Here is a 24,073-nt window from a genome sequence, read left to right on the forward strand (position 1 = left end):
GAAAAGGGTCGCCACAGACAGAGCTGGCTACCACAAGAGGAGAGACTCTGCTCCCAGTGTGACAGGGGACAGGTAGAGACAGAGCTGCACTTTCTAACCTCATGCCCTAAATATAAAACACTAAGACAAAAACACTTTGCAAACATTTCCCAAATATACCCCGAATTCAAATTCATATCAGACACACAGAAACTCCCCAATATACTGTGAGAAATGCCCATATATCAAATAATTGCTGCAAAATATGTCTCCTCATGCCATGAAGTGAGGACAACCAGTGGAAACTCAGACTGATAAATAATTGTACAAATTTTCAAATTATTATTATTAGGATTGTTTTTTGTCTATTAAACACACACACGTTTTTAAGCACGGTATTATCTATTTATTTTATTTAAATTTTTAATATGTTAATATAATAACACACACATGTTACTGTTTCATTTACTTTATTTTTATTTTTAATATATTTTTATTTTTTAACACACACACGCTTACTGTTTTATTTATTTATTTTATTTAAATTTTTAATATATTTAAATTTTTCTAACACACATTCACACAAACACACATACGCTTTAAATACTTTACGCTTTAATCACTTGTTTAATGAAATGTATGGGGTTGATTGTTCTTATGTAGTTTGTATGATGCTTTGGCAGTATTGTTACACATTCATGCCAATAAAGCTAATTTGAATTGAATTGGAAAAAAATATTGTAATATAACTAATTACTCTCAAATGACAGTAACTAGTAATCTATAACGTATTACATTTTGGGAGTAACTTGCCCAACACTGCTAACTAAACAGTAACTGTAGAATTATAGGTTTCAACAGTGATTTTAAACAAACTGGCAGACACAGACAAATGATGTCATCCAGCCATTAGAGGCGTCAGATCTGAAAATGCTTCTATGTGACATGGGTAAACAACATATTCTGTCATTTGATGGTTCAGTGTTCAAGTTTTAGTGGCATCTAAGTGAGGGTTGCGAATTGCAACCAATGGCTCAGTCAACTCTCACCCTTCCCTTTCCAAGCGCATAGGAGAAGCTAAGGTGGCCGACACGCTCTGTCGGCTCTTGTGCTAAATAATATATGTGGTCCTCCATTTGTCCAAATCCTCTCTTCTTTTCTCACTTCTAATAAACCAGATGTCTTCTTCTTCTTCTTCTTCTTCTTCGTACATTTTCAATGTAGTGACATAATGTGCTCTGTAGTGCTGTTTGTCTGTGTGTGCCACTGTAGAAACATGGCAGCGCAGCATGTAAGGGAACCCGTGGTGTATGTAGATAGAAATGGCTCATTCTAAGGTAATAAACTGTTCATTATGTAAAGCCTTTATACATCACTGAAAATATAGTTATGTATATTATCTTGTATTTTTGTCACTAAATCTGTGCTATAAAAAGTAACAGAAGAAAAGAAACAAGTTATTTATTATAAAAATACACTCAAAACAATGTAAATGGAGTGGTGATGGTGCAATGGATAAGACACATGCCTTTGGTGTGAGAGACCCGGGTTCAATTCCCCACTGTGACCCATCCACAATTGTGTCCCTGATCAAGACACTTAATCGCTAGTTGCTCCAGAGGCGTGTGACCTCTGACATAATTAGCAATTGTAAGTGGCTTTGGATAAAAGCGTCAGCTAAAATGAATAAATGTAAATAATAATTTACATAATAAAACACCATTATTATACTACATAGTTTTTATTAAAATGTGATCAGAGGGATATTGTGTGTGATGGCTGACACCAATCACCACTGCACTCTTCTTACTTCTCTCTCCATCCAGATCCAACACTCCTCCTCTCCTTCCTCTGCATCCTTTCCGTCTGTCTGGCGAGACTTTGGGAGGAAGGTGAGACTGTTATTGCCATACGTCTGGCCCAAAGGCTCTACAGCGCTGCAGGGACTCGTGCTGGTGTGTGCGGGCCTGCTGGCAGCAGAGCGACTGGTTAATGTGTTGGTGCCTGTTTACTCCAAGAACATCGGTAAGCACCAAAAAACACAGACGATGCTTTAAAGGAATAAGAGATCTGGATCTTTCCTTGTTTCTCTTAACGTGTAGAATAAAACTTGTGGTGTGTAGTGATATAAAAACTGAAAAGTTTTAATATTCCAGAAACATTGTGAAGCCACAAAGTTTTTTTTCTCAAAACAGGACTTGGGTTGTCTGGGAAGTTGTCTGGGAACTATAAATATATTTCATCACTAAACCCTTTCATTGTTTTAAAAGTTGTTTTGTCTTATTTTAATAAAAGTAGGAAACTGCATTCCACTGTCCAAACTGTAGATGGCAGTGTGCTCATATTTTGAAGTGTGGTCTAGGGTCTATCTTGTTTCCTTGTGTCCTTGATTGATCCTTGTTTTATTCCTAGTGTGTTCATACAACCAGAGTTGATTGTGTTTTCATTGATAACAATTTGACTGTTTGCCCCAAATTGATTTATTCAGAATTCAGAGTTTTTGAGAAGTTTCTGGATTTTATATTAAGTGTTACATCCATCTTTTAAAATCAGTTGCCCAGACTGGCATGAAAAACGGTACACACAAGCAAAACGTATGTTAGCTGTGGTAACTGTATGACCTATCCTCTGGAGCCCATCACCCCAATCCTTTGCTACCATTATTATCGCTGTTTTTGTTGTCCAGGTGGCAACTGTAACTGCTTGTGTGAAAAAGACGTATTTGGGTGTAGGAGAGTTATACAGAATCAATAACGTTTTGCACTTCCCGTGTACATGTTTATCATTTGCATTTGTGTCTTCATGCAAACCTGATTTGACCCTTGAAAAGGAAGTTCAAATTTATCATCATATGCATAGAAGCAGAGCATTCAAATTATACCTTTTTTAAACAATAATTACAGCGATGGAAGCAATTGTGAAACCATTTATTGTAAACTTATATTAAAATTAATTATTATAGTAATGGGAAAACTGGATTCATTTTCCCTCTATATTGTAACATGCCAGGAAGAGACACAGCATCACCAGTGAAAAAGTAGCATTTAGCCCAGACAGGAAGTACAACATAGTTATTAATCTTAAAAGAATAAAATAAAAAGCAGTCTAGCCCCCCAGTAATGCAACAGTTACCTAGAATGTTGTATTAGCAACTTCAATTAATAGCCGGAGATTTTGTTTGCTTCTATCACTGAGCTCACCTTGCATATTGGGACAGGCGTCCATTAGGGACAGGCCTTTCATTCCTTTCGCGCAAAACTCTTGCTCAGCAAAGATGGGAAATAGGCTACTATCAAGTTGTTTATTTCAACCAGTATGAATACTACGTGAATAAAATTAGGAATTTTTTCCCCGTCTCTCTTGTTTACCATACTGGTAAATCTGAATTGTTTCCATAAGATCCATCCATCCATCGTCAACTGCTTATCCTGCGTACAGGTCACCAGTTGTTTCCATAAGATGAACTGAACTATTGTAACTATTGATGTGTTGCATGTCCATATTGATTATTTTAACATTTATATTTGTATTTCTAAACAGCTTAGAAGTACCGACCTGTACCGATTGGGCGACCTGATTTAATTCGTCCAGAGAACTTGAAAAACCAGACCTTGCTTCTGATTGACACCTGCGTTTATTTGTCAAAATGTGTACTAGCTGCACCAGGACAGTAAAAGGGACAGGCATCCAACTAGGACTAGGATTTTAATTGAAGTTTTAGTGTAATCTAATATCTTATATTACAAACAATAGACACAAAAGCTGTTTATACATGGAATCCAAACTAACTGAAGGTGGCTGGATATTTATTCTGAGGGACTGAAACCAAATCGCATCTTTTCTGTTTGTGATTTAAATATATTTTTTGCATTGAAAGTAATTTCAGACATCAAGCAGCCGCCAGTGTAAATGTAAATACTCCAGTGGTGGGCAGCAGCAGCAGCAATAAGGTAGAGGTTTATGTTTTGTTCAGTTCTGTTCAAACATTCCCTTTTTTAACTGACCATGGCAGCCACACAGTCCTCAGAGGAAAACTAAGCAGGAGCTAATTTCACTGGTATCTCACTTCATGAGCACACTGCCATCTTTAAAATGCAGTATCCTACTTTCATTAAAATAGTGTAAAACAACTTGTAAAACACTGTCACAATGTTTCTGGAATTTAAAAAGTTTTCAGGTTTTGTATTACTACACTAATTCATGTTAAATTCACCTATATAGCTCCAAACAAGCAGTGAACAAAGGTATCAGTCAGCAAAAATGGACCTCTAACAAAACAATGCCGCTGTGTGGTAGATGCAGCTGTCTGAAAGTACCTTTAACCAAACCTTAACAGAATGTTGTTTTGGCAACACATGAGCTTTTACCATGGTTAGCAGAAGAAGCAAATTTAAGATTTCAAACAATCACAAAATAGCTATAAAAAAATTAAATACACAGATTATCACCCGAGAAAGAAATTACTCAATGTGGATAACAGTTAGCCTGACTATGATAATCAAGTACAGGATTCTTATAAAAATGGGCTGGTTTGAAGAGTGGTTGCCAGACATTATTTAGGATATTTGTGAGACCAAACAATTCCCACATTTTGTTTCACTTTATTGATTATGTCGCTGAACAAATTAAAGACATGTTTGGCGATCCAAAGATCTGGAACCAGGCTGACTTTGCCTCCAAGGAAATGTTGATTTGAGGTCTGTCATGCAACCAGACAGATCTGACCTCATTCAAAAAGCATCTAATTTTACATTACTTAGAGAAAAAAAACACTTGAAACATGAATTAGCTTTCGTTTTGAACCATGTATATGAACCTTTGACTTTGATCTTAACAATGACCCAGAGACATTACTGTAATTGTTGAAACTTTTAATAACTGAGTAAATCCAAAACCAATCACTTCATACATCCATGTAACGTACAAAACAGATTGGGTCAGTTTAGTCATTTGTTATAAAACAGTTCAGCCACAGTGGAATGAGATCTTATGATTGGTTTGAAGGAGGAAGCAAACTTCATCATTTGCCAACGTCTTTTGTACCCTATTTTGTACACATGACTGCATCCACCACAAGGCAACAACCCAGAAGTCTCCACTTCAGAGGAAGTCAGCATTCAGTTTGTCTTCAGCTACTTTTCCCTTTAGAAAACTGGCCATTTGGCTTTTGGAGCAACATGAAAGTATAAGCCAGTGCTGCGAGAATGAAGCCGGGCGCTGCTTTGTGTGATGAGGAAGGCGTGGAAGGTTTTCTGAGGGAGGGAGGCGTGGGGGGTTGTTTTTGGTGTGTATGTGTGTGTGTGCGGTGGGTTTTCTGGGAGGTCACCCCCTCCTGCCAGTCATGCTTAGCCGGCATTAGCGGCCTTTTTCGTGGAGTTAACACACCGGTACAACGGACGTTTTGTCTCTGGGTCTGACCCCGCCTCCCACCCTCCCACTCCAGGACCTGATGCCAAAGAGTTGAAAATACCTCCACTGAAAACACAGTGGAAAGTTAAAGCATGTAGAATACACATATTTCTTTATAAATTTCTCTCCACCTTTTCTCCTTTCTTTTCTCAGCATGTCTCTCTCCTTGCCTGGATCTTCAGTTTTTTTTCTTCTCCTTCACCCCTCATTTCTGTCTGTTTTTTCATTTTAACCTGATTCCCAGCACTTACAAGTAATACAAAAAGGGTAATGAATGTGAATGAGAATGTGTGTGTGTGTGTGTGTGTCAGAAAGGGGAGCTTGTGAATGTGTTCGTGACTGTTTGTGTTAGGGGTGGAAGATTTTTTACCCCTTTGAACTCAATGATTTATTCTCTTAACCTACATCGTAATTTATTTGTTGATCATGTTAAATACATTATATGAATTTGCAAGGTAATCAAATAAATACAGTCAATTAAAAAGTACAAGTTTATATATGGCTATGAACTGTATTTGTACTAAAATACAAGTAGTAGTAAAGTACAAGTACCTCAAAATTACACTTACTTAAGTACTGCACTTGTAGAGTAAATGTTACTTTCCACCACTGGCGTGTGTGTTTATTTGGTTTCCACTGCGAGGAAGTTTAATAAGCTTGGATAATAAGAAAATGTTGTGGATTTAACCTTTTAATTTGTTGACACGTAAATTATAAATGCACACCAAGAAACATAATGCTAGTTTATGTGTGTGTGTGTGTGTGTGTGTGTACAGTGAATGAGCTCTCTGCAGGAGGCGGCTGGTCTTCACTGATTACCAGCGTCTGCATCTACACGCTGCTCAAGTTCCTACAAGGAGGAGGGGCAGGTGCGTGAGCGTGTGTTCACATACGGAGGAATGTGTGCATGGAAAATAAAAGGATGTTCATGTCATTGAATAGAAGGTAGCGCCTGCGTGGTTCAGAGTGAACATTAACATGAAGTAATTTGGCGTCTTCCTCTCTCATCTGTCTTTCTCTGTTCTTTAAAGGTACCTCTGGTTTCATCAGCAACCTTCGTCAGTTCATGTGGATCAAAGTTCAGCAGTTTACCAGCAGAGGCGTTCAGGTACCGCTCAGACTTCTTTAACTTCTTCTGTGTTTTGAGCAGTGGCGCCCCCAGAAAATTTTACTAGGGGTGGCCAGGTGGGGCCACTGAAAATCCTGGCGTGGCACAGTAAAACCAAAAGCTATAACTGAATTTCAGGAATTCTATTATGCAGTATATAGACTAGTTGACTACTAAGGAGTCAGACTGATATAATTTGTGTTTTTATTTTACAGTTAATAATACTAATTGTCTAATGTCCATAGACTAAAACCAATTCAGTAAAGATTTTGAGTTCCATAAAAATCCTGTTTAATGTGTTATGTATCTGTATGTGATGGGCAATTAATTATTCTTCAAAGTAACTACAGTAGTTGACCTTTTCCTTAAAAAGACAAATACAACTTTTATTTGAAGGAGTGCATTGACTGCAAAGAACAAAACATTTACTGGGAACAAGCCTCAAGATCACAGACATCACAGAGCATAGATATTTTAAACATTTTAATTGAAATATGCAATATACGTCTGTATAAAGTACAAATATCCACAATATCCACATTTTTAACCACAGGTTTGACCAGTGTCGTTTTTATATGTAAAAATTATGGCACACCAAACATTTCAAAATATGGATACCAGTAAAACTACAATACTCTCTCTTGCTACTGTGTTTTTAACATGTCAACAAACAGCATGGCTCCACAAACACTTAACAAGAGAGAGAGAGAGAGAGAGAGAGAGAGAGAGAAGAGAGAGAGAGAGAGAGAGAGAGAGAGAGAGAAAGATAAGTGCATTTACACAAGTTACAGTACCACTGTCACAAACCTGACTTACATGCATTATTTAATGCATTATTTAAGCCGACACAACCACGCTTAGAACAAATGAGCCTACAGGGCCAAACAGCAGTGAGCTCAACAACAACGAATTAGGGATCCAGACCCTTTCCACAGCCGCTTTCCACAGAGATCCTGCCATTAAAACGGAAAGCACATACATGCATACATACAGCGCAGCGAGCCGGGATATTTGCGTAATAATCCCGGATAATAAATCAGTATGAAAACGGCTATATGACAACAACATTATGACAACAACCGTAATGGATTGGCATGGACACACTGACACTCATCACCATCCCTAGCCTAGTATCAATCGATCCAGCACAACAGTTTGGCCCATGCACAGAGAAGCAGCAGATTCAGGATGATAAAATATGCTTTCACTCACCACAGCTGAGGGCTCACGTGAGGAGAAAGGCAGCATGGCGTTTTTATCTCTGGGCAAACTTCTGTATGACTCTTAAGTTTTCTTTTATCAGGGAGCAGCATAAAAAGTCTATGTTCAGTAGCAAGTGTCCCTGTTAGAGTGAGGTGAAGTGGTCGCCTCACACGCACGCCCGTCCGTTGCCAAAGTTGAATTGTCTTGAACTTTTTGTACGCGACACGGAGCACAAATCATTGGAAGAGAGACTGTTTGTGAGTTTCCAGAATCTATTACTGTTTACTAAATAGGACATCAACAGGAGGGAATTTGCATTCAGAGCATCCCCGCAAAACTACATGAAGGCCTATCAAGTAAAGTTATGTATAACTTTAACTTAAGTTAAATAGGCTACAGCTGTGTAGCGCACAGAAGCCATCCATAGAGCGCCTGCCGTTTACTCGCGGAGCGCTTGTCTCTGATCACCGGAGCAAAGAGCAACCCTGCGGGGCCAAGCGACTACGTTGTGATTTTAAGGACGTTCCTAAGACCGACATCTTCCCCAATTCTAATCAGCATGCGTGTGTAGCAGTCCACTTCGCTATGGCATTTGATCGCTTGTCTTGCTTTTGTTGATCTGCTTCTCCCACGCGCTGCATCCAGCGTAGTCTGCCGAAGCCTCCCTCCGGTGTTTGTTTGGGTGGGTGATTTGCAGGCTGATCAACATCCCACCCCTCCTGTGACCCGTGATTTGACTGTACGTGTATTCAGAGCCAGTGAGCAACGGATTTTCAAAATAATAATAATAAAAACTGTGTTAACGTGCCATAAAATGATTGTCGGCGTTAGTTAATTAATGCTCGCGTTAACTTGCCCAGCTCTAGTTATGATCCAACTCTCACTGAGTTCATAGCTGTTTTCCTCCAACTGTTTGTTATGCTACTTAATGGGATGCCTGTTGGGCAGCAATGTTTACCTTAATGCTAAGTCCAATCTCCCGCTGTTGTCATGTTTTGTAATCCTCTCAGAAAGATGAAGATGAAAACAGGCATAGGATGGTCTCCCTCAAAGCCAGAGGTGATTTCCCGTTCACGCACAGCGCTGTCAGTGGCTCCAGTGTCATACATACATAGTTAGCTTGCTGTTAGCGATGGTGCTAGCCTGTTGTTGCAGACTAGTAGGCTATACCTCTAAACACACAGTACAGTACACCGAATTGTGTAGCAGTGTTACAAACTTATTATAAACTAGCCAGGCAACTAACAGTCTCTGTATATTAGTTAAATTACACTTTTCTTTCTTCTGCAGCTGTGAAAAACACAAACATTTGCTGCAGCAGGCTGACCGGCGTATCTCCAGTCCGCTCTGCATGTTAGTCCCGCCCCTTAACCAATCAAGTCAGGGCCCCCCTTGCACCCCTCCTTGGTGGCGCCACTGATTTTGAGTCTTTTCATTCAGCTGTCTGTTACTTTAATTTGTGACCTTCTGAGTTGTATTTGCCACTGTTTTGGTTTGGTCATGTACACCCTACAGTATGAAGCAGGTAATTCTGTTTTTGGACTTTTGGCAATCATTTCTATCTTCAATTCAATTTATCTTATTTCAGTTCAGTTTTATTTCTATAGCTCCAATTCATCACAGGATTTGTCTCATTGCACTTTTCATATAAAGCAGATCTAGACAGCACTCTTTGTAATCATACTCTTTGTGAGACCCAACAGTTCCCACCATGAGCAAGCAATCTGTAATAATAACGATGTTCTATATTCACCAAAGTAATTGCTGAGATCTGGGAAAGATGAGTCTCATAGGGCAAGAAACATGGTAGTGTATATGATCACACAGATTGAAACAACACAGCAGTTTAGTTGGATTATCTAAACAAGTGTATTTGGAGACCAGAAAGGATTGGGTCATAATTTTACTATTCACCTTTGTTCTCTCGCGCAAATACACGGGAGTAACATGGGGATTTGCTTAAAACCATGAAAGTCATCCAGCAGTTTTGCCATGTCCTGAGATCACAGCAATATTATCACAACCCAAAACCAAATCAAAGGCCAAAACTACAAAGATTTGAAGATAAATAAATTAAAATTTGAAATATAATTTCCAACATGATATAAATGCAGCAAATGACTAAATGTATCTCCTCCACGCAGGCTGTTGAAGTAACTGTAATATGCTTAAGGCCACATCGGGGCCTTCCTTTGTTCTTACTGGGAAGTAATGTGATCCACTTGTGACACATGACCACTTGTTAATAAGATCCTCTCTTAAGGTTGTTTAATAAATCTCAAAGCACTGTTTACATGTGAAAATGATTTGGGAACACGCTAGTTTTAGAAAATCTGTTCTTCTTCTTCTTCTCCTCTTTGGGTTGAAAAAGCAACAAAAAGGTGCAGAGGCTCTGCAGGTTAAACTCTGTTGTTTTGAGACAATCTTGCCACTCTGTTACATGCACGGCCATAGTATGTGGATATTTCTTTAGGACACACTGGCTCACCCTGCCACGCCCAACGGCTCAATCTAAAAAACACCTGTGCTCTGAGAGGCCTAAAAGCTGCAGAGATAATTTCTGTAACCAAGATAGTGTGTCCACTCCTTATTTCCACGACTCCATGATTTGCTTGTGGCTCATGAATGCAACATGTGAGAAGCCAACAGCAACTCCTTTAGACTGAGTCATTACTCTACACTTGCAAAATCGTCTGCCAGTGCAGAAAAGCAAAATTCAAATTTACCTTGCTTACATTCGACATGATCTCAGTGAGTAATGGTGTGAGCAGTGTATGTAGTCACATAATTGTTCCTCTCCCTCCACACTTTAGGTGTGTTTGTTTTCCCACCTGCATGGTTTGTCTCTGCGCTGGCACCTGGAGAGACGCACCGGAGACGTGCTGAGGAGCGTCGACAGAGGCACCTCCTCCATTAACAACCTGCTGAGGTAGGACAGGAGGAGGCAGACAGGTGGAGAGGCCTGGCCTAGACTGAAACCACCTGGGTTCAATTTCCTAAACATGAAAAGTTTTCTTCTTGGGTTCAGTAGTAGTGGGTAAGTTACAACCTGTAATTGTTTGTGCGTAGCTACATCCTGTTCAGTATCCTGCCCACCATCTGTGACATCATCATCGCCATCATCTACTTCATCTCCTACTTCAGTGTCTGGTTTGGACTCATCGTTTTCACCTGCATGATACTCTACCTCAGTGAGTCAATGAGTTAACTTTGGTTTTATTTTCCATGACTTTCTGATGATTAAGAGTTTGATATCTCGTTTGATTTGTTGATGATCTGCTCTACCTCCTGCGCCACAGCCGCCCCACAAAGCCACCAAAGCCACTCTCCCCTTCTGTCAGACATGTAATGAGTGACTTTCATTTGATTTTGATTGTTTAAACTGATCCAATGAAATATCACATTCCTGAATCCTATCCCAGAAATTTTCAAACTGCGAGGCGTGTAGGTGAGTGTCAGACTTTGAAAACCCCTGCCCTAACCCAAGACTCAATTTAATTAATTTTAAATTAATTAACAAATTAATAAGCGCTCCATATATGTGAACAAAAAATCTTTTTTAGATCCAACCTCTTGTTTACATAAAAGTCTTGCATAACTGTACTCTGTCTGCAGCCTGTACCATCCTGATCACAGAGTGGAGGACGAAATATAGGAGAGAGATGAACACACAAGACAACAATGCCAAGTCCAGAGCTGTAGACTCACTGATCAACTTTGAGACGGTAGATAATGCCACACATTTCCTTTTCATTTCCTCTATTTATCAAGGTATAAGTATGTTGAAAGTTTAATCACAAGGAACATCATATCCAGGTGTGTCCAGATCTTGGTCTGCAACATTTGGCAGTCTGGGATGACCAGGATGTTTCGAGATGTGTCTCAGACTGAAGTCTAAAATGTTTGTGGATATTTCAGTTGTAGGTCATTTCGGGATGTTTTCAGGAAGTCTTTACTTACTGGATTTGATTGATTCTCACAGGTAAAATATTACAGTGCTGAGGATTATGAAGTCCGCTGCTTTGAGGAAGCCATTCTGAAATATCAAGTAAGCTTGTGTTGCTGTCAAGTACAGAAAACATCATCTGGGACCAAAGACCAGGTTAAAATCAGATAACAACTCATACCTGTTTGTCATAAGTATAGTACCCTGCTTAACCCAAAATGCTTCTTCTTCTAATTAGTCTTCATCAAATGACTTCATTAAGTCATTTGTCTGTATTTTTTATTGTCAATTAAATGTGTGCTGCTTGTGTTTGTGTAGCACTGTGAGTGGAAGAGCTCAGCATCCCTGGCTCTGCTCAATCAAACCCAGAACATCATCATAGGGTCAGGACTGCTGGCTGGATCTCTGCTCTGCGCCTACCTGGTCTCTGAGGGACAATTCCAGGTATCAGTGAAGAATAAACAAACAGTAGAATCCAACATCAAAATCATTAGTCTACATATAAGTTACCATAGGTCCAGTGGTTAAAAGTAGCAATTACACAAGCACTGTTCTGAAGTACAATACTTGAGTATTTCAATTATATGCAGCTTTATATATCTACTCCACTACATTTCTTGGGGAAATATTATACCTTTAACTGCACTACATTTATCTAACAGCTACTAAGTTACTAGTTAATAAAAAAAATGAGTTTTAAAAATAAAATAAATGATCAATTCAAAAATATCATAGTGTGCTATAGTTTGAAATTTCATCTGCTTCACTTGTAAACAATTTAGTATTTATTTTTCATTGTTGTAATTCAGTTTCTCTTTTTAAACAAAAATATCACTGTTCATGTTGTGTATGCTGTCATATCCACCTACCTCTTGTACATAAAAAACAACTGCACAAAATATTTATTCCAGCATCCATTGCGTTACTGTCTTTTTGTCTAAAATGTTGTTGTTTGTGTGTCTGTAAATAGTAGTTTGTGTCCATTTTTTTTATGCTTGTTCTGTGTATGTACATTGAAAACAATGTTAGACTGGAGTCAAATTCCTCGGACAGTATGTGTATAAACACCTGGTCCATAAAATTATTCTAATTCTGATTAATATGTAAAGTAGTTTAAATGTGCTCTGCCTACACCAGCTGTAAAATTAGAATTCTGTTTATGTGTTAAGTACTTCTTCCACCACTGGTCACCTCCACATATGGAGGAAGGAGACTTAGATGTGCATTCTGCTGAGATCTTGATCATCAGGCACCTTGTATGAACTTCACTTACATGGATTTCACAGGGATTTGACCTCAGTGACTCAGATATAACCACAGTGACTTGGCATGACGTCTGTGAGTCTGACTTGGATACAATCTGAATGGCTTATGCACATCCTTGGTTACTTCTACGTGGCCTTTGTGACTGGACCACAGTGACTTGGTCGTGACATTGATCTGAATTTGCAACTTGAGTATATAATCTCTATAAATCACCTCAGACATTACGTTGGCAGCAAGCTTAGGCTGTATAAAAGAAGTGGACGTAGCCACCATGACGTCCGCCATTAGTTTGTGGACTACGGTTTTAAATGCCTCGGGTTTTTCATTTTAACCATTGCCATCTTGGTTGTTTGGAACCAAAAGTGGACATATTTGGATGAGTCAGTGGAGCTGGGGAGGGATACGGCTGACAGGTTTTCATGGTAGCGGCTTGTCAATCACAAGGTAGCCACGCACTAAAGCATAACATGCTTTATCGTCTATTTACCTTTAAATGGTAGCATAATTTACTAAATGAACATCATGCCGTAATAAAGAAGACTTGGAACACAGATGGAGACCATAAACTCATTAGTAAAATGTTTACTGAGGTAATAAATCAGGTGAGAAGTAGGGTCATTTTCTCATAGACTTCTATACAATCGGACTTCTTATTGCAACCAGTGGACTCGCCCCCTGCTGCACATTACAAAGCTGCTCTGTCGGAAGCTTAACGTTCACTGTATGTGTTTACTTTTCCATCAGGTTGGAGACTACGTTCTGTTTGGAACCTACATCATCCAGCTGTACACTCCTCTGAACTGGTTTGGTACCTACTACAGGTGAGATGAATGTACAGTCCAGGAGGTCCTATAGACATATATCTCATATTTGATTGATTGCCGGGGGGGGAAGGGGTGTTTTATAGTAGTAGTGCTGTATTTCAGATACTGGTGACTGGATTTTTTTCAAATTTGTGATTGATGTGTCCCGATCCAATAATACAGATTTTGCATAATGTGTCGCTACAGGCTGATTCAGAGTGCATTTGTTGACATGGAGAACATGCTGGTACTGTTGACAGAGCAGAAAGAGGTGAGTCACAAAACAGAATTATCATCAGGAAAATAATACATCAGGTGTATTATTTTTATTTTATAGTGTCATTTAAATTGGACCAACCCACTATTGGTGGTAATGAACAGCTTAACTTTGTAAAGAAACATTGTATGCAATGATTTTTGTGTGAATGCTGATTAGTTAGGAAAAGCAACCAGCCTTAATTAGTTAGGAAGGTTGCAAATTTTATTCCAGGCAGATTTATCAAACAAAATATTTCTTTCACCTTTTCAACAAAAACATCAAAGGTGAGTAACACACCGTGTCCATGTTAACCAAAAAGGGTCATTATCAGAAAGAGAAGTGTTCTTCCTTCTTCTCCCCACTTACATCAGAACAGAGGTCAGGACCTGCATTCAGGGTCAAGGACACTTCATAGAATAGGGAGAAGTTTAGATTCAAGCTCTTCTGGTTGAAAAGACACAAAGTGATAATGGCACTCAAAAGAGGCTGATAATGTTGCACATTCGTAAAATGGTGAAGGTGTCAATATTGTCTACCATGACTTTTTGTCCAGGATCCCTGTCATAATTCTTATTCTTAAAAGTTGATTATATTTTACATGTGTTTTTTATGTGTTTTACTATAGATTAATTGTCATTGGTGAACTCCTATGTATTATTGCTAATCTTTTTAATAATCAGCATAAACTGTAATAAACTGCTATTGCAAATGCATCAAAAATAGAAAAAAAAGTTAAAAAAAAAAGTTAGATCAGTTTAGACATAAAACTACTTCCTTCCTGCCTAAATCTATTGCACTCTCTTGTTAAGCAGAAAGTAAAAATAATTACAGACTAACATAATCAGAAATGAAATATAGGAAGGTGTTATAATAATAATAAAAATTAATATAAATATAATAATTACAGATAATACACATAATAAAAACTAGTGTTCCTTTCTGATCAGGATCACTGCTTCAGTCCTTCTTGGAAACAGAGGATTAGGAGGTCAACAAGCATTTGTGTGTGACTTTGTGTGTTTGTGTGTATTTGTGTTACACATACCAAAACACAGAGTCTGCGTGTATGTCTGTGTGTGTACGTCTGTCTTTTTGTGTGTGTCTCGGTGGGAAAAGGCGTCCTCCGGCTGCCTCACTAAAGGCTCCCTACATTCACAGGCCCTTGATATGGTAAACAGCCACATGAATGTACACAAAAGCATTAGAGCACCTTAAAAACACAGCGGGCCTTTTCTTTGGCTTGGGAAGCTGCAGGCGAGGGGAGTCGCGGAGGAGGAGGGTGAAGAGGAGGTCAGCGAGGAGAGAGGGATTGCAAAAGCTGATTACAAATTGCGATCAAACTTTCCTTGTAATATTTTGAAAATGTTAATGATTACATTATTGTTTTTAGCTGCGATTCGCCTGTTACTCATGCCGCCTCACCAAGCTCCGTGTGTTCTCGCATCTTTAATGAACAAAGTGTTCAAAGTTTTGCACATTCTTTCAGAGCCAAAGCCAACACCTGTCTGATTCCAACACCAACAATCTGGTCGATCACTTCAATCATATCTGCTTGTCGTCACTAAATATTATCATTACTACACATAAATCCCAGGTTTCTGTTTAAGACTGTGGATCAGCTGGTAAACCCAGCCCCTCCTTGTGCCTCAGCTGGAAGTAATGATGACTATGAATTGTTTTTATCTTATTTCAACATCCACCCACCTGCTTGTTCCGGAGCTTTCGACTGTATCACATGGTCTTCATCAGCAGATACTCCAGTGTCATTTTGAGCTCTTTTGCCGTTTCCAAGTTAAAGATTGAACTGTCAAGCTCAACTGATATGCAAACATGGACAAGAGGAAGGTAGTTGAGTAGGTTGACCTTGACTTGAGACCAATGTCATATTTTTCTGGTATCTCAATATTTTGGACAACAAATTAAAAACTGAATGTCGTCTTTTTCCTTTTATCTGTCCCTGTGTGATACACGTCTCTTCTCTCATCGTTTTCTCCTCTCACCCCCTCCTCCTCTTCCTCCTCCTCACAGATTCAGGATGCTGATGATGCACAGGACTTGCAGCTCACAGCAGGTCAGGTGGAGTTTGACAGAGTCTGTTTCAGCTACGTGCCAGGGTGTGTAGCCAACAACTAATCCACCTCGCAATAATTTGATCTTATTTCATTCAGTTGCACACACAAACTGTAGAAAAAACGTCAGCATTGTTTTTTTTCTACAACACTTAGAGGGAGGAGGTCAGGGTAGATGGTTCGGCATACAAAAAACTCTTGACTGTGACACTGGAGACCGCTGTTTGCATCATGTGTCAGTGGTGATTTGTTTAAAAACCATGTTTTACCTTACCTTAACCAAATAGTTTTTGTTGCGTAAACCTAACCAAACCCTAACTACTGAAGTGACAGATCAGAAAACATTTATATGAATCACTTCGATAATGATATGCATTTTAGAAGGCAGTGACAAATGACCTGTTTAACACATTAGGTTGAAAGAGCTTGTTTAAAAAAACATAGTTAAAAAGATTTGAATATGCAAAGGAGCTATGACTTAGACAGTGCAACTCCAATAAAATGAAATAAACAATATGTGATCCAAGTACTTGGATGTATATTAAATTATTAGGGATACATGTTCAGTCACAATTATATCATTTGAAATTCTAATCGTATTCTGTGGCTTCTATTTTGAAGGACAAGCTACAACTGTATTCCGAAGTAGTTGGTTACCAAAGATGAAAAACACATATGGAGTTTTATTAATTGAACGTCTTGGTTGGCCTCCTGTCTGAATTGGCCTTTATGTTGTATTTACAGCATTATGTGAGTAAACATGCCAAAGAAGAGCCAGTGTTGGTGAATTGTGTGAGAACATATACAGCAGACATTTCACTTTGAACATGAATTACTTTATTAACTAATGTAACATTAAATTTCTAAACGTTCAAGGTTGTGTTTTACTGACACAATTAAAGAGAAGCCCTGACATTGAATAGGGGTTATGTGAAGTTCAGTTTGATCCTGACTGTCGCTGGTATGTATGTGTGTGTGTGTGTGTGTGTGTGTGTGTGTGTGTGTGTGTGTGTGTGTGTGTGTGTGTGTGTAGCACTGAGATTCTCAAGGATGTGACCTTTACAGTGGAGGCGGGACAGACAGTTGCTTTAGTAAGTTGTTTATTACATCTAGTTTCCTATTACAAGTCTATCTAATTTTAAAATAACATTTTCTCGCTTGTTTTACTATATTCGTGGGATCCAAAAACTGAGAGCTATACTTATGGGGACGTGGTATTAGGGTTAGAATTGGGCCACAGCCAGGGTTGTGCACATAGCTGTGCTGGTAAAGGTAAGGGTGAGGGGCAAGGGAATGCATTATGTCAGTGACAGGTCGCCAAAAAGACAGTGACACAAGGCTTTGAGTGTGTGCAGGTTGGCCCATCTGGATCAGGGAAGAGCTCCATCCTGCGTCTGTTGTTCAGATTCTACGACCCTCAGAGTGGTAGCATCCGCATCGATGGTCAGGACATTTCCAAGGTAAACACACTTACATATCACATACATCATAACACATAAGAAAGCCACACACACACACACACACTTTCAATTCAGTTCTTTTCAAATCATAAGCAGCTTGACCATTAACTCCAAATTGCGTTTTCTTTCATTACTGCCAACAATATTAGATTTATTAGATTTATTTGCATCCTTCCACTAAACAATACAGAACATTTGTGAACATCTGAACATGTGCACAACATGTGCATTGACATCTGAAAGCCAAGAGTCAGCAGGTGAACAGCGTAGTTATGCATGGTTTTTTGATGTTTTTCCACAAAACAGCTTGCAAATGCAGTGCTTACAGTGTTTGGCAGCGGATGACAGGAAGATTTTTAAAAAATAGTTCTCAGCTGGTTTATGACGTGACAGTAATGTGACAAAAAAAAAATAAAAAAGACATGTGTTGTGTTTGTCTGTGCATTGAGTTTTTTGCCACTTCCCTGGTCAGGTTTATTGTGGCAGCAGGATAAGAGGAGCAGTTCAGAGGTCTGTTTCTAGAAGTGACATACTTGTATGTCAGAGGCAAATAGATTACATTTATATACAACTAATTTGCTATTTACTTAATAAGGAAATGTTGTTAATTAACATATCTGGCAAATCACAAAAATGATGATATTAAACACATCAGTAAACTGTTCACTTATATTATTTGTTTTTTGCAAAATATCTGATCTTGCAATACAGTATCTGTTTAGAGTGACCCCAGCATGGATATGTTTAGACACTGGAAGCACTTGGTTAAACACAGATGCCCCCGGTACTGGGGGCAGCACGCCATCGTCAAAACCGCTGATCTTGTTACGTTCAGCCTCCTGGCTGGTGAACAGCAGTTAGGACCCAAATGCAGACACTAAGACGGAAGCTGGAGAGTTGGTGAGGTTTATTGCAAAAAATTGGTGGTTAGGTGTCAGTAGTCCAAAAGCACTAAGCACTCAAATCCAAAGGTCCATCAAAAGTATAAATCCACAATGGCACAAGACAAACACAAAATCCACAGATACATTCAAAGGAAACATCTATAATGAACTGGCACCAAGTTATAGACAGACAACTACTTAAATACACAGGTGGGACACTAATTACACACAGGTGAACCCATTAGGACAATCATGGACAGACAAACAAGACAAGAGACACTAGGGCAGACTAACTACAAACTAAAACAGGAAGTAAAGCCAACTGAAACACACAAGGAACTATGTCACAAAATGAAACATAACACAGACATCAAAAGCAACTAGCTGTCAAAAACCCTACAGAAAAAATAGATTAAAACAAGACTAGAAAACACTAATGAATTCATAAGTGAACCTGACTAATAAACAAATGACCAAAGTAACACATGCTACAGAGAAAAGCAAACACAAGGACAGGGAATGAACACAGAAACAAACACAAAATACACCTACCGACCCTTACTTTTGTCATTTCCGCCATTTTAAGCCCAAAAATCAGTGGGCGCCATTTTTATTATTGCACAATACCTGGGAGCTGTGCCTGCCTTCTCTCACCTTTTTCTGCAGAGAGGAAAGATGCTGCTTTGGAACACACAGTCTTTTTCGCCAATTTGTGGCCGACCCGTAGGAGCTACATAGACATCCAATATCAAATGAAAGGTTGATTGATACCCCACCGATCACTGTGGGATGTTCCGTTCTCAAGCTACAGGCCTGTAAAGCATGAGCATACTTTTGGTGGCAGGAATGTTGATGAATATTCACTGTTTTTATCAATATTTCAATGTTATATTATTTGGAACGTGGTTGTATGGACAGAAATAGCGTTTTAAAGATAACTCCCAATAAAAGTAAAGATTTAAACAATAAATATTGCCAAAATATGGACATTCGCATGGTATATTTTGAGAATAACTGTTGTATTTTTGTTTATTTTCATCAAATTTACAGTTACTATTTCATTCCAAGTGTATTAAAATATATTCAGTTGCATTATAATCTACCTTATGATGGTTTTGATGGTTTGTTGCATTAAAATATAGCTTTTTTTACCAGGCGAGGAAGAAAATATCATTTTTTTTTTATTGCATCTCCATTTAGTCTGTAATGCTAAAATAAATATGTTTATTTACAATGAATTTATATTCCTTAGCTCCTGATCTTTCTAAGGAGACCAGAATTATGCATCTAGGCCAAATGGTTGAGGAGGTATTCCTGATTTATTTTGGTTTTGTTATTTTAGGCATTTTTCCTGGAAATAGGTGGCCATTTCCAACAAGTTTTAAGGTTAGAGAAATATAATGGTCTTGGTTTAATGGAGAAAACGACCGCAGTGACTTCAGACACAACATGTTAATGAATGTTTGTTTTTTTAAGATTGTTTTGTACATGGGGCTCTACCAAGTGAGCTAACCGTGCCCGTGTTAATGAATGTTTAACCAAAACCACAATCTTTCCATATCCAAACCAAAGTGCTTCTGTTGCTCAAACCAAACCACAGGGATGTGAACCCAAGTCCTGTGTTTTATCCTCTCACCATCCACACCCGCTCTCTGTTACTCCAGTGTGATACATAAACATAGAGCTTCACATATTCCACATACATTATCTCTGACTGTCGTTTTGATTTGTCAGAATGACATCTTGGGTAAAAAGTCTGATTAGTCACAATGCAATTACAACTAGTCAAAATTAAGTTGTTGATAGTGTTAAAAAACGGATAGTCAAACTGTTAAAAGGGCTTGCCATATATAACTGTACTTTAAATCTGAAGCTACAGCCTGCAGCAAGTTAGCCTAGCTTAGCATAAATGAATGTGTAACAACAATATTGCCAAAGCATCATGCAAATTACATAAGAACAATCAACCCCATACATTTCATCAAACAAGTAATTAAAGCGTAAAGTAATTAAAGCATATGTGTGTTTGTGTTAAAAAATTAAAATATATTAAAAATTAAAATAAATAAATAAAACAGTAAGCGTGTGTGCGTGTGTTAAAAAGAATAAAAATATATTAAACATAATAAAATAAATAGATAATACCGTAAACATGTGTGTGTATATTAATAAAAAAAAAAAAAAAAATTAATTGATTAAAAAATAATAATAATAAAAAAAAGAAATCAGTATCAAATGTAAAAACAAAACAATTACTAAAATATCAAGCAATCAAAATAATAATAATAATTTGAAAATTTGTACAATTATTTATCAGTCTGAGTTTCCACTGGTTGTCCTCACTTCATGGCATGAGGAGACATATTTTGCAGCAATTATTTGATATATGGGCATTTCTCACAGTATATTGGGGAGTTTCTGTGTGTCTGATATGAATTTGAATTCGGGGTATATTTGGGAAATGTTTGCAAAGTGTTTTTGTCTTAGTGTTTTATATTTAGGGCATGAGGTTAGAAAGTGCAGCTCTGTCTCTACCTGTCTTCTGTCACACTGGGAGCAGAGTCTCTCCTCTTGTGGTAGCCAGCTCTGTCTGTGGCGACCCTTTTCTATGGCCAGGCTATGTATGTTGTCAACATTTTTCTTAGTTTAGGACATTTTATTGTGCTCAGGTAATTTGCCAGTGTGAATTCTCTTTTTAGGGTCAGATAACATTGGAATTTACTTTGTGTTTTGGTTGTTTCTTTCCAGTATTTAATATGTTTTTCTTTCTGCTTGTTGATAATTTGGTTTGGTCTGCTTGAGTTGGTGTTGCTGTCCTGTAGGGGACTTGTTACTGCAGTGAGCCTCAGGACCAGCTGGCTGAGGGGACTCTTCTCTGGTTGCAGCTCCTGGTATGTTAGGGTTTTGTGATGGTATGGGGGTTAACTGATTTTAAGTGATTGTAAAATTGAATTGATCGTTTCTGTATTTTTACTAAGAGGGGGTATTGGCCGAGCTCTGCTCTGCACAGATTATTTGGTGTTTTTCTCTGCACCTGCAAGATGCTCTTACAGAATTCGGTATGGAAAGATTCTATGATTGTTTTGTCCCATTTGTCAAATTCATTATTCATTATTAAGTTTTGGCCCCCAAATTTCTCTACCATATAGAATTATTGGTTCTAGTACAAACAGGAAAATTCTGAGCCAGATTTTAATTGGATTGTTTTAATGTTTCTTTTTATTGCATAGAAAGCTCTCCTTGCTTTGTCCTTCAGATATTTCACAGCCATGTTGAGGTTTCCTGTGTATGTAATGTTGAGGCCAAGGGAAGTGTAGTTTTTTGTATCTTGTAATTTAGTGGTGTCTAAATAGAAATTGTGTGTAACCTGATTTCTGTATTGTTTCTGAAAGATCATTATCTTAGTCTTTGCTGTGTTTACTATTAGGGCCCAGGTCTGACAGAATCTCTGCAGGAGATTAACTTTCTGTCTCTCTGCTTCATGTGTCTGTTTCTCTTTTCATCTTTCTTCATTTCTCTTTTTTTGTCTTTCACTCTTCTTTCTTTCCCTCTCTCTCTCGCTCACACACACACGTACGCACGCACGCACACACATGCACACACACAGCTGGGCTGAGTGTGTGAGTTCCAGTCACACTGTGAATAAATCATAGTAAAAGGTTCCTTAATAATGCAGCAATGAGTCCAGATACCAGATGTGTTTGTGTGTGTTTGTGTGTGTGTGTGTGTGTGTATAAAGATAGCCCATTTATTGCAGTTGTAGTTGAAGTTACTCAGTTTTTATTGAGACTGTTGGCAAATCATGAACAAACAGCAAAAGCATTTTACGACACACACACACACACACACACATGCGCACCTGTTTTAATACGACTGACATGCTTGTTCAGATGAAACGGCTAGTGATGATAATGAGGGCGCTCATTCATAATCACACAGCAGGAGGACAGTTTAATCAATGCACATAAATACATACACATATGGCCGTCTCTTTATTCACACTGTTTATCAATCTGGAGGAGGAGGAACAGGAAACGGTAAAACTGCTCTGCTTCCTCTGCTGAAGAATTCGTTCTGTTGTTTTGGGCAGAATCGGAGGCCCCAGTGAAATGCACAAAGTCTCTCTTCATCCCCTGACTCTCATCAACAGCAAATTGGCACTCTGCAAGATGTTTATCAGGATTGTAGGTGTGATATTGTTACTTTTTGTCATGCTCCAACATACTGATCTACTGACATGAGTTATTTGTTATGGAGAAGAACAATGAAGGTGAAAATAACTATATAAACTATTATACTATAATAAACTATTAAACTGGGTGGTGATCCCCGTAAACAGCTCAATTATTTTCAAAAGAGGTGTGAGATCAATCATTAAAAAAGAATTTGGATCAGATGGTGGTCATAAAGTCTCACCTTTGTTATAGAGTGAGTGAGAAGGACGAGGAGAATTTTGTGCCTTTGGGTTTGATGCCAGCGGTTTTTACCCACCACCTGTTTCATATGTTTACTGTTATCACTCCATCAAAACCCGTCATGCTTTTCAAGTTATCCATCCATCCATCCATCCATCGTCAACCGCTTATCCTGTGTACAGGGTCGCGGGCTTTTCAAGTTATACACTATAAATACTTAAATCTGTCGCTATCAGGGGACTCGTTGGCCGGTTTTGCCCGAGCACAACGACGTCCATCTTAACAAGTTCATTCAATCTCATCTTCAGTATTAATTATCCTCACATGGTAAAAATGAGTCACCGTGTTGAGTACAGTTTCACCGGATGCAAAAATCTTTAAAATAATATTTCGACATTTGGGGAGGGCTCTGGATGGGGCCAGGCTAGCTGTTTCCATTCCTTTTGCTAAGCTATGCTAATCTCTTTAGCATACAAACAGGAACGTGTTATCGATCTTCACAACTAACTCTCGGCAAGACTATATTTTTTACTTTGTGGTGTAAGTTTGCTTTTTGCACTTGTTTGGTATTTTCCCAGGTAACCTGCACAAAGAAGGGTGCAGTGATGCTTCTGCAGATGAGGCAGTGTTTCTTGGTATGCAATTATGCCTATGTTTCCATCTGCTCACACTCTTATCATAAACAGATGTGCAGATGTAATTTCACAGCTTAATTTATGGAGCTGCACACACAGCGGCCTTTGAAAAACTCCTTTAAACTCCCACCAATACCTTTAATTTAGTTTAACAACAAATGTCTTTACTCAAGATCCACTTACTAACAGTATTCTGAGCATGCAACTTCATCTCAAGGTTTTTTTTACTTCCAAGATGTGGTTGAAAGCTCACCCTTCCTGTATGTAGATTCTTCAACTTACATTTTTCTACTGCAGATTGAAATGTTCACCAAGTACTTTTAATGCAATGACGCTGTAACGAGTTAGTTTGATATTTATATATTTTCAGTGATGCTGTCCACATGTTCCATCTGAATCTGGGATTTTGCAGAAAGATGTTCTGCTTGCTGCGCAAAGCTGCTTGTAGGATCTAATCTTTTCAACAGTTTAAATGATAGGTTCAGAATTTTCCCAAATCTGTCTGAATACATTACTCACATGTGTACAGTAAGAAAGTTATTGGTCACTGTAATTATTCCTCCTCCACATATTGGCCACCATGCATTCTAACATTCAGCTGAAGCTAATATGAGGTAGTCTGAGTTAATCTTTTATT

The 24,073-nt window shown here is 38.4% G+C and overlaps 1 protein-coding gene across 1 annotated transcript in view; it reads left to right on the forward strand.

Annotated features, from left to right (window-relative positions):
* The first annotated feature begins 1,255 nt into the window (after positions 1 to 1,255).
* abcb6b (ATP-binding cassette, sub-family B (MDR/TAP), member 6b) overlaps positions 1,256 to 24,073 on the forward strand; it is a 35,678-nt gene continuing 12,860 nt past the window's right edge. The window contains exons 1-14 of the mRNA XM_046054564.1: positions 1,256 to 1,270; positions 1,806 to 2,004; positions 6,165 to 6,257; positions 6,420 to 6,496; positions 10,513 to 10,628; positions 10,769 to 10,890; positions 11,315 to 11,424; positions 11,682 to 11,747; positions 11,964 to 12,089; positions 13,656 to 13,732; positions 13,922 to 13,985; positions 16,002 to 16,087; positions 17,076 to 17,133; positions 17,398 to 17,502. Coding sequence (XP_045910520.1) covers positions 1,256 to 1,270; positions 1,806 to 2,004; positions 6,165 to 6,257; positions 6,420 to 6,496; positions 10,513 to 10,628; positions 10,769 to 10,890; positions 11,315 to 11,424; positions 11,682 to 11,747; positions 11,964 to 12,089; positions 13,656 to 13,732; positions 13,922 to 13,985; positions 16,002 to 16,087; positions 17,076 to 17,133; positions 17,398 to 17,502 — 1,314 coding nt within the window. The remainder of the gene's footprint in view (positions 1,271 to 1,805; positions 2,005 to 6,164; positions 6,258 to 6,419; positions 6,497 to 10,512; positions 10,629 to 10,768; positions 10,891 to 11,314; positions 11,425 to 11,681; positions 11,748 to 11,963; positions 12,090 to 13,655; positions 13,733 to 13,921; positions 13,986 to 16,001; positions 16,088 to 17,075; positions 17,134 to 17,397; positions 17,503 to 24,073) is intronic.

This window comes from Micropterus dolomieu, linkage group LG07, assembly GCF_021292245.1.
Source record: "Micropterus dolomieu isolate WLL.071019.BEF.003 ecotype Adirondacks linkage group LG07, ASM2129224v1, whole genome shotgun sequence".
In the NCBI taxonomy this organism is placed as follows: domain Eukaryota; kingdom Metazoa; phylum Chordata; class Actinopteri; order Centrarchiformes; family Centrarchidae; genus Micropterus; species Micropterus dolomieu.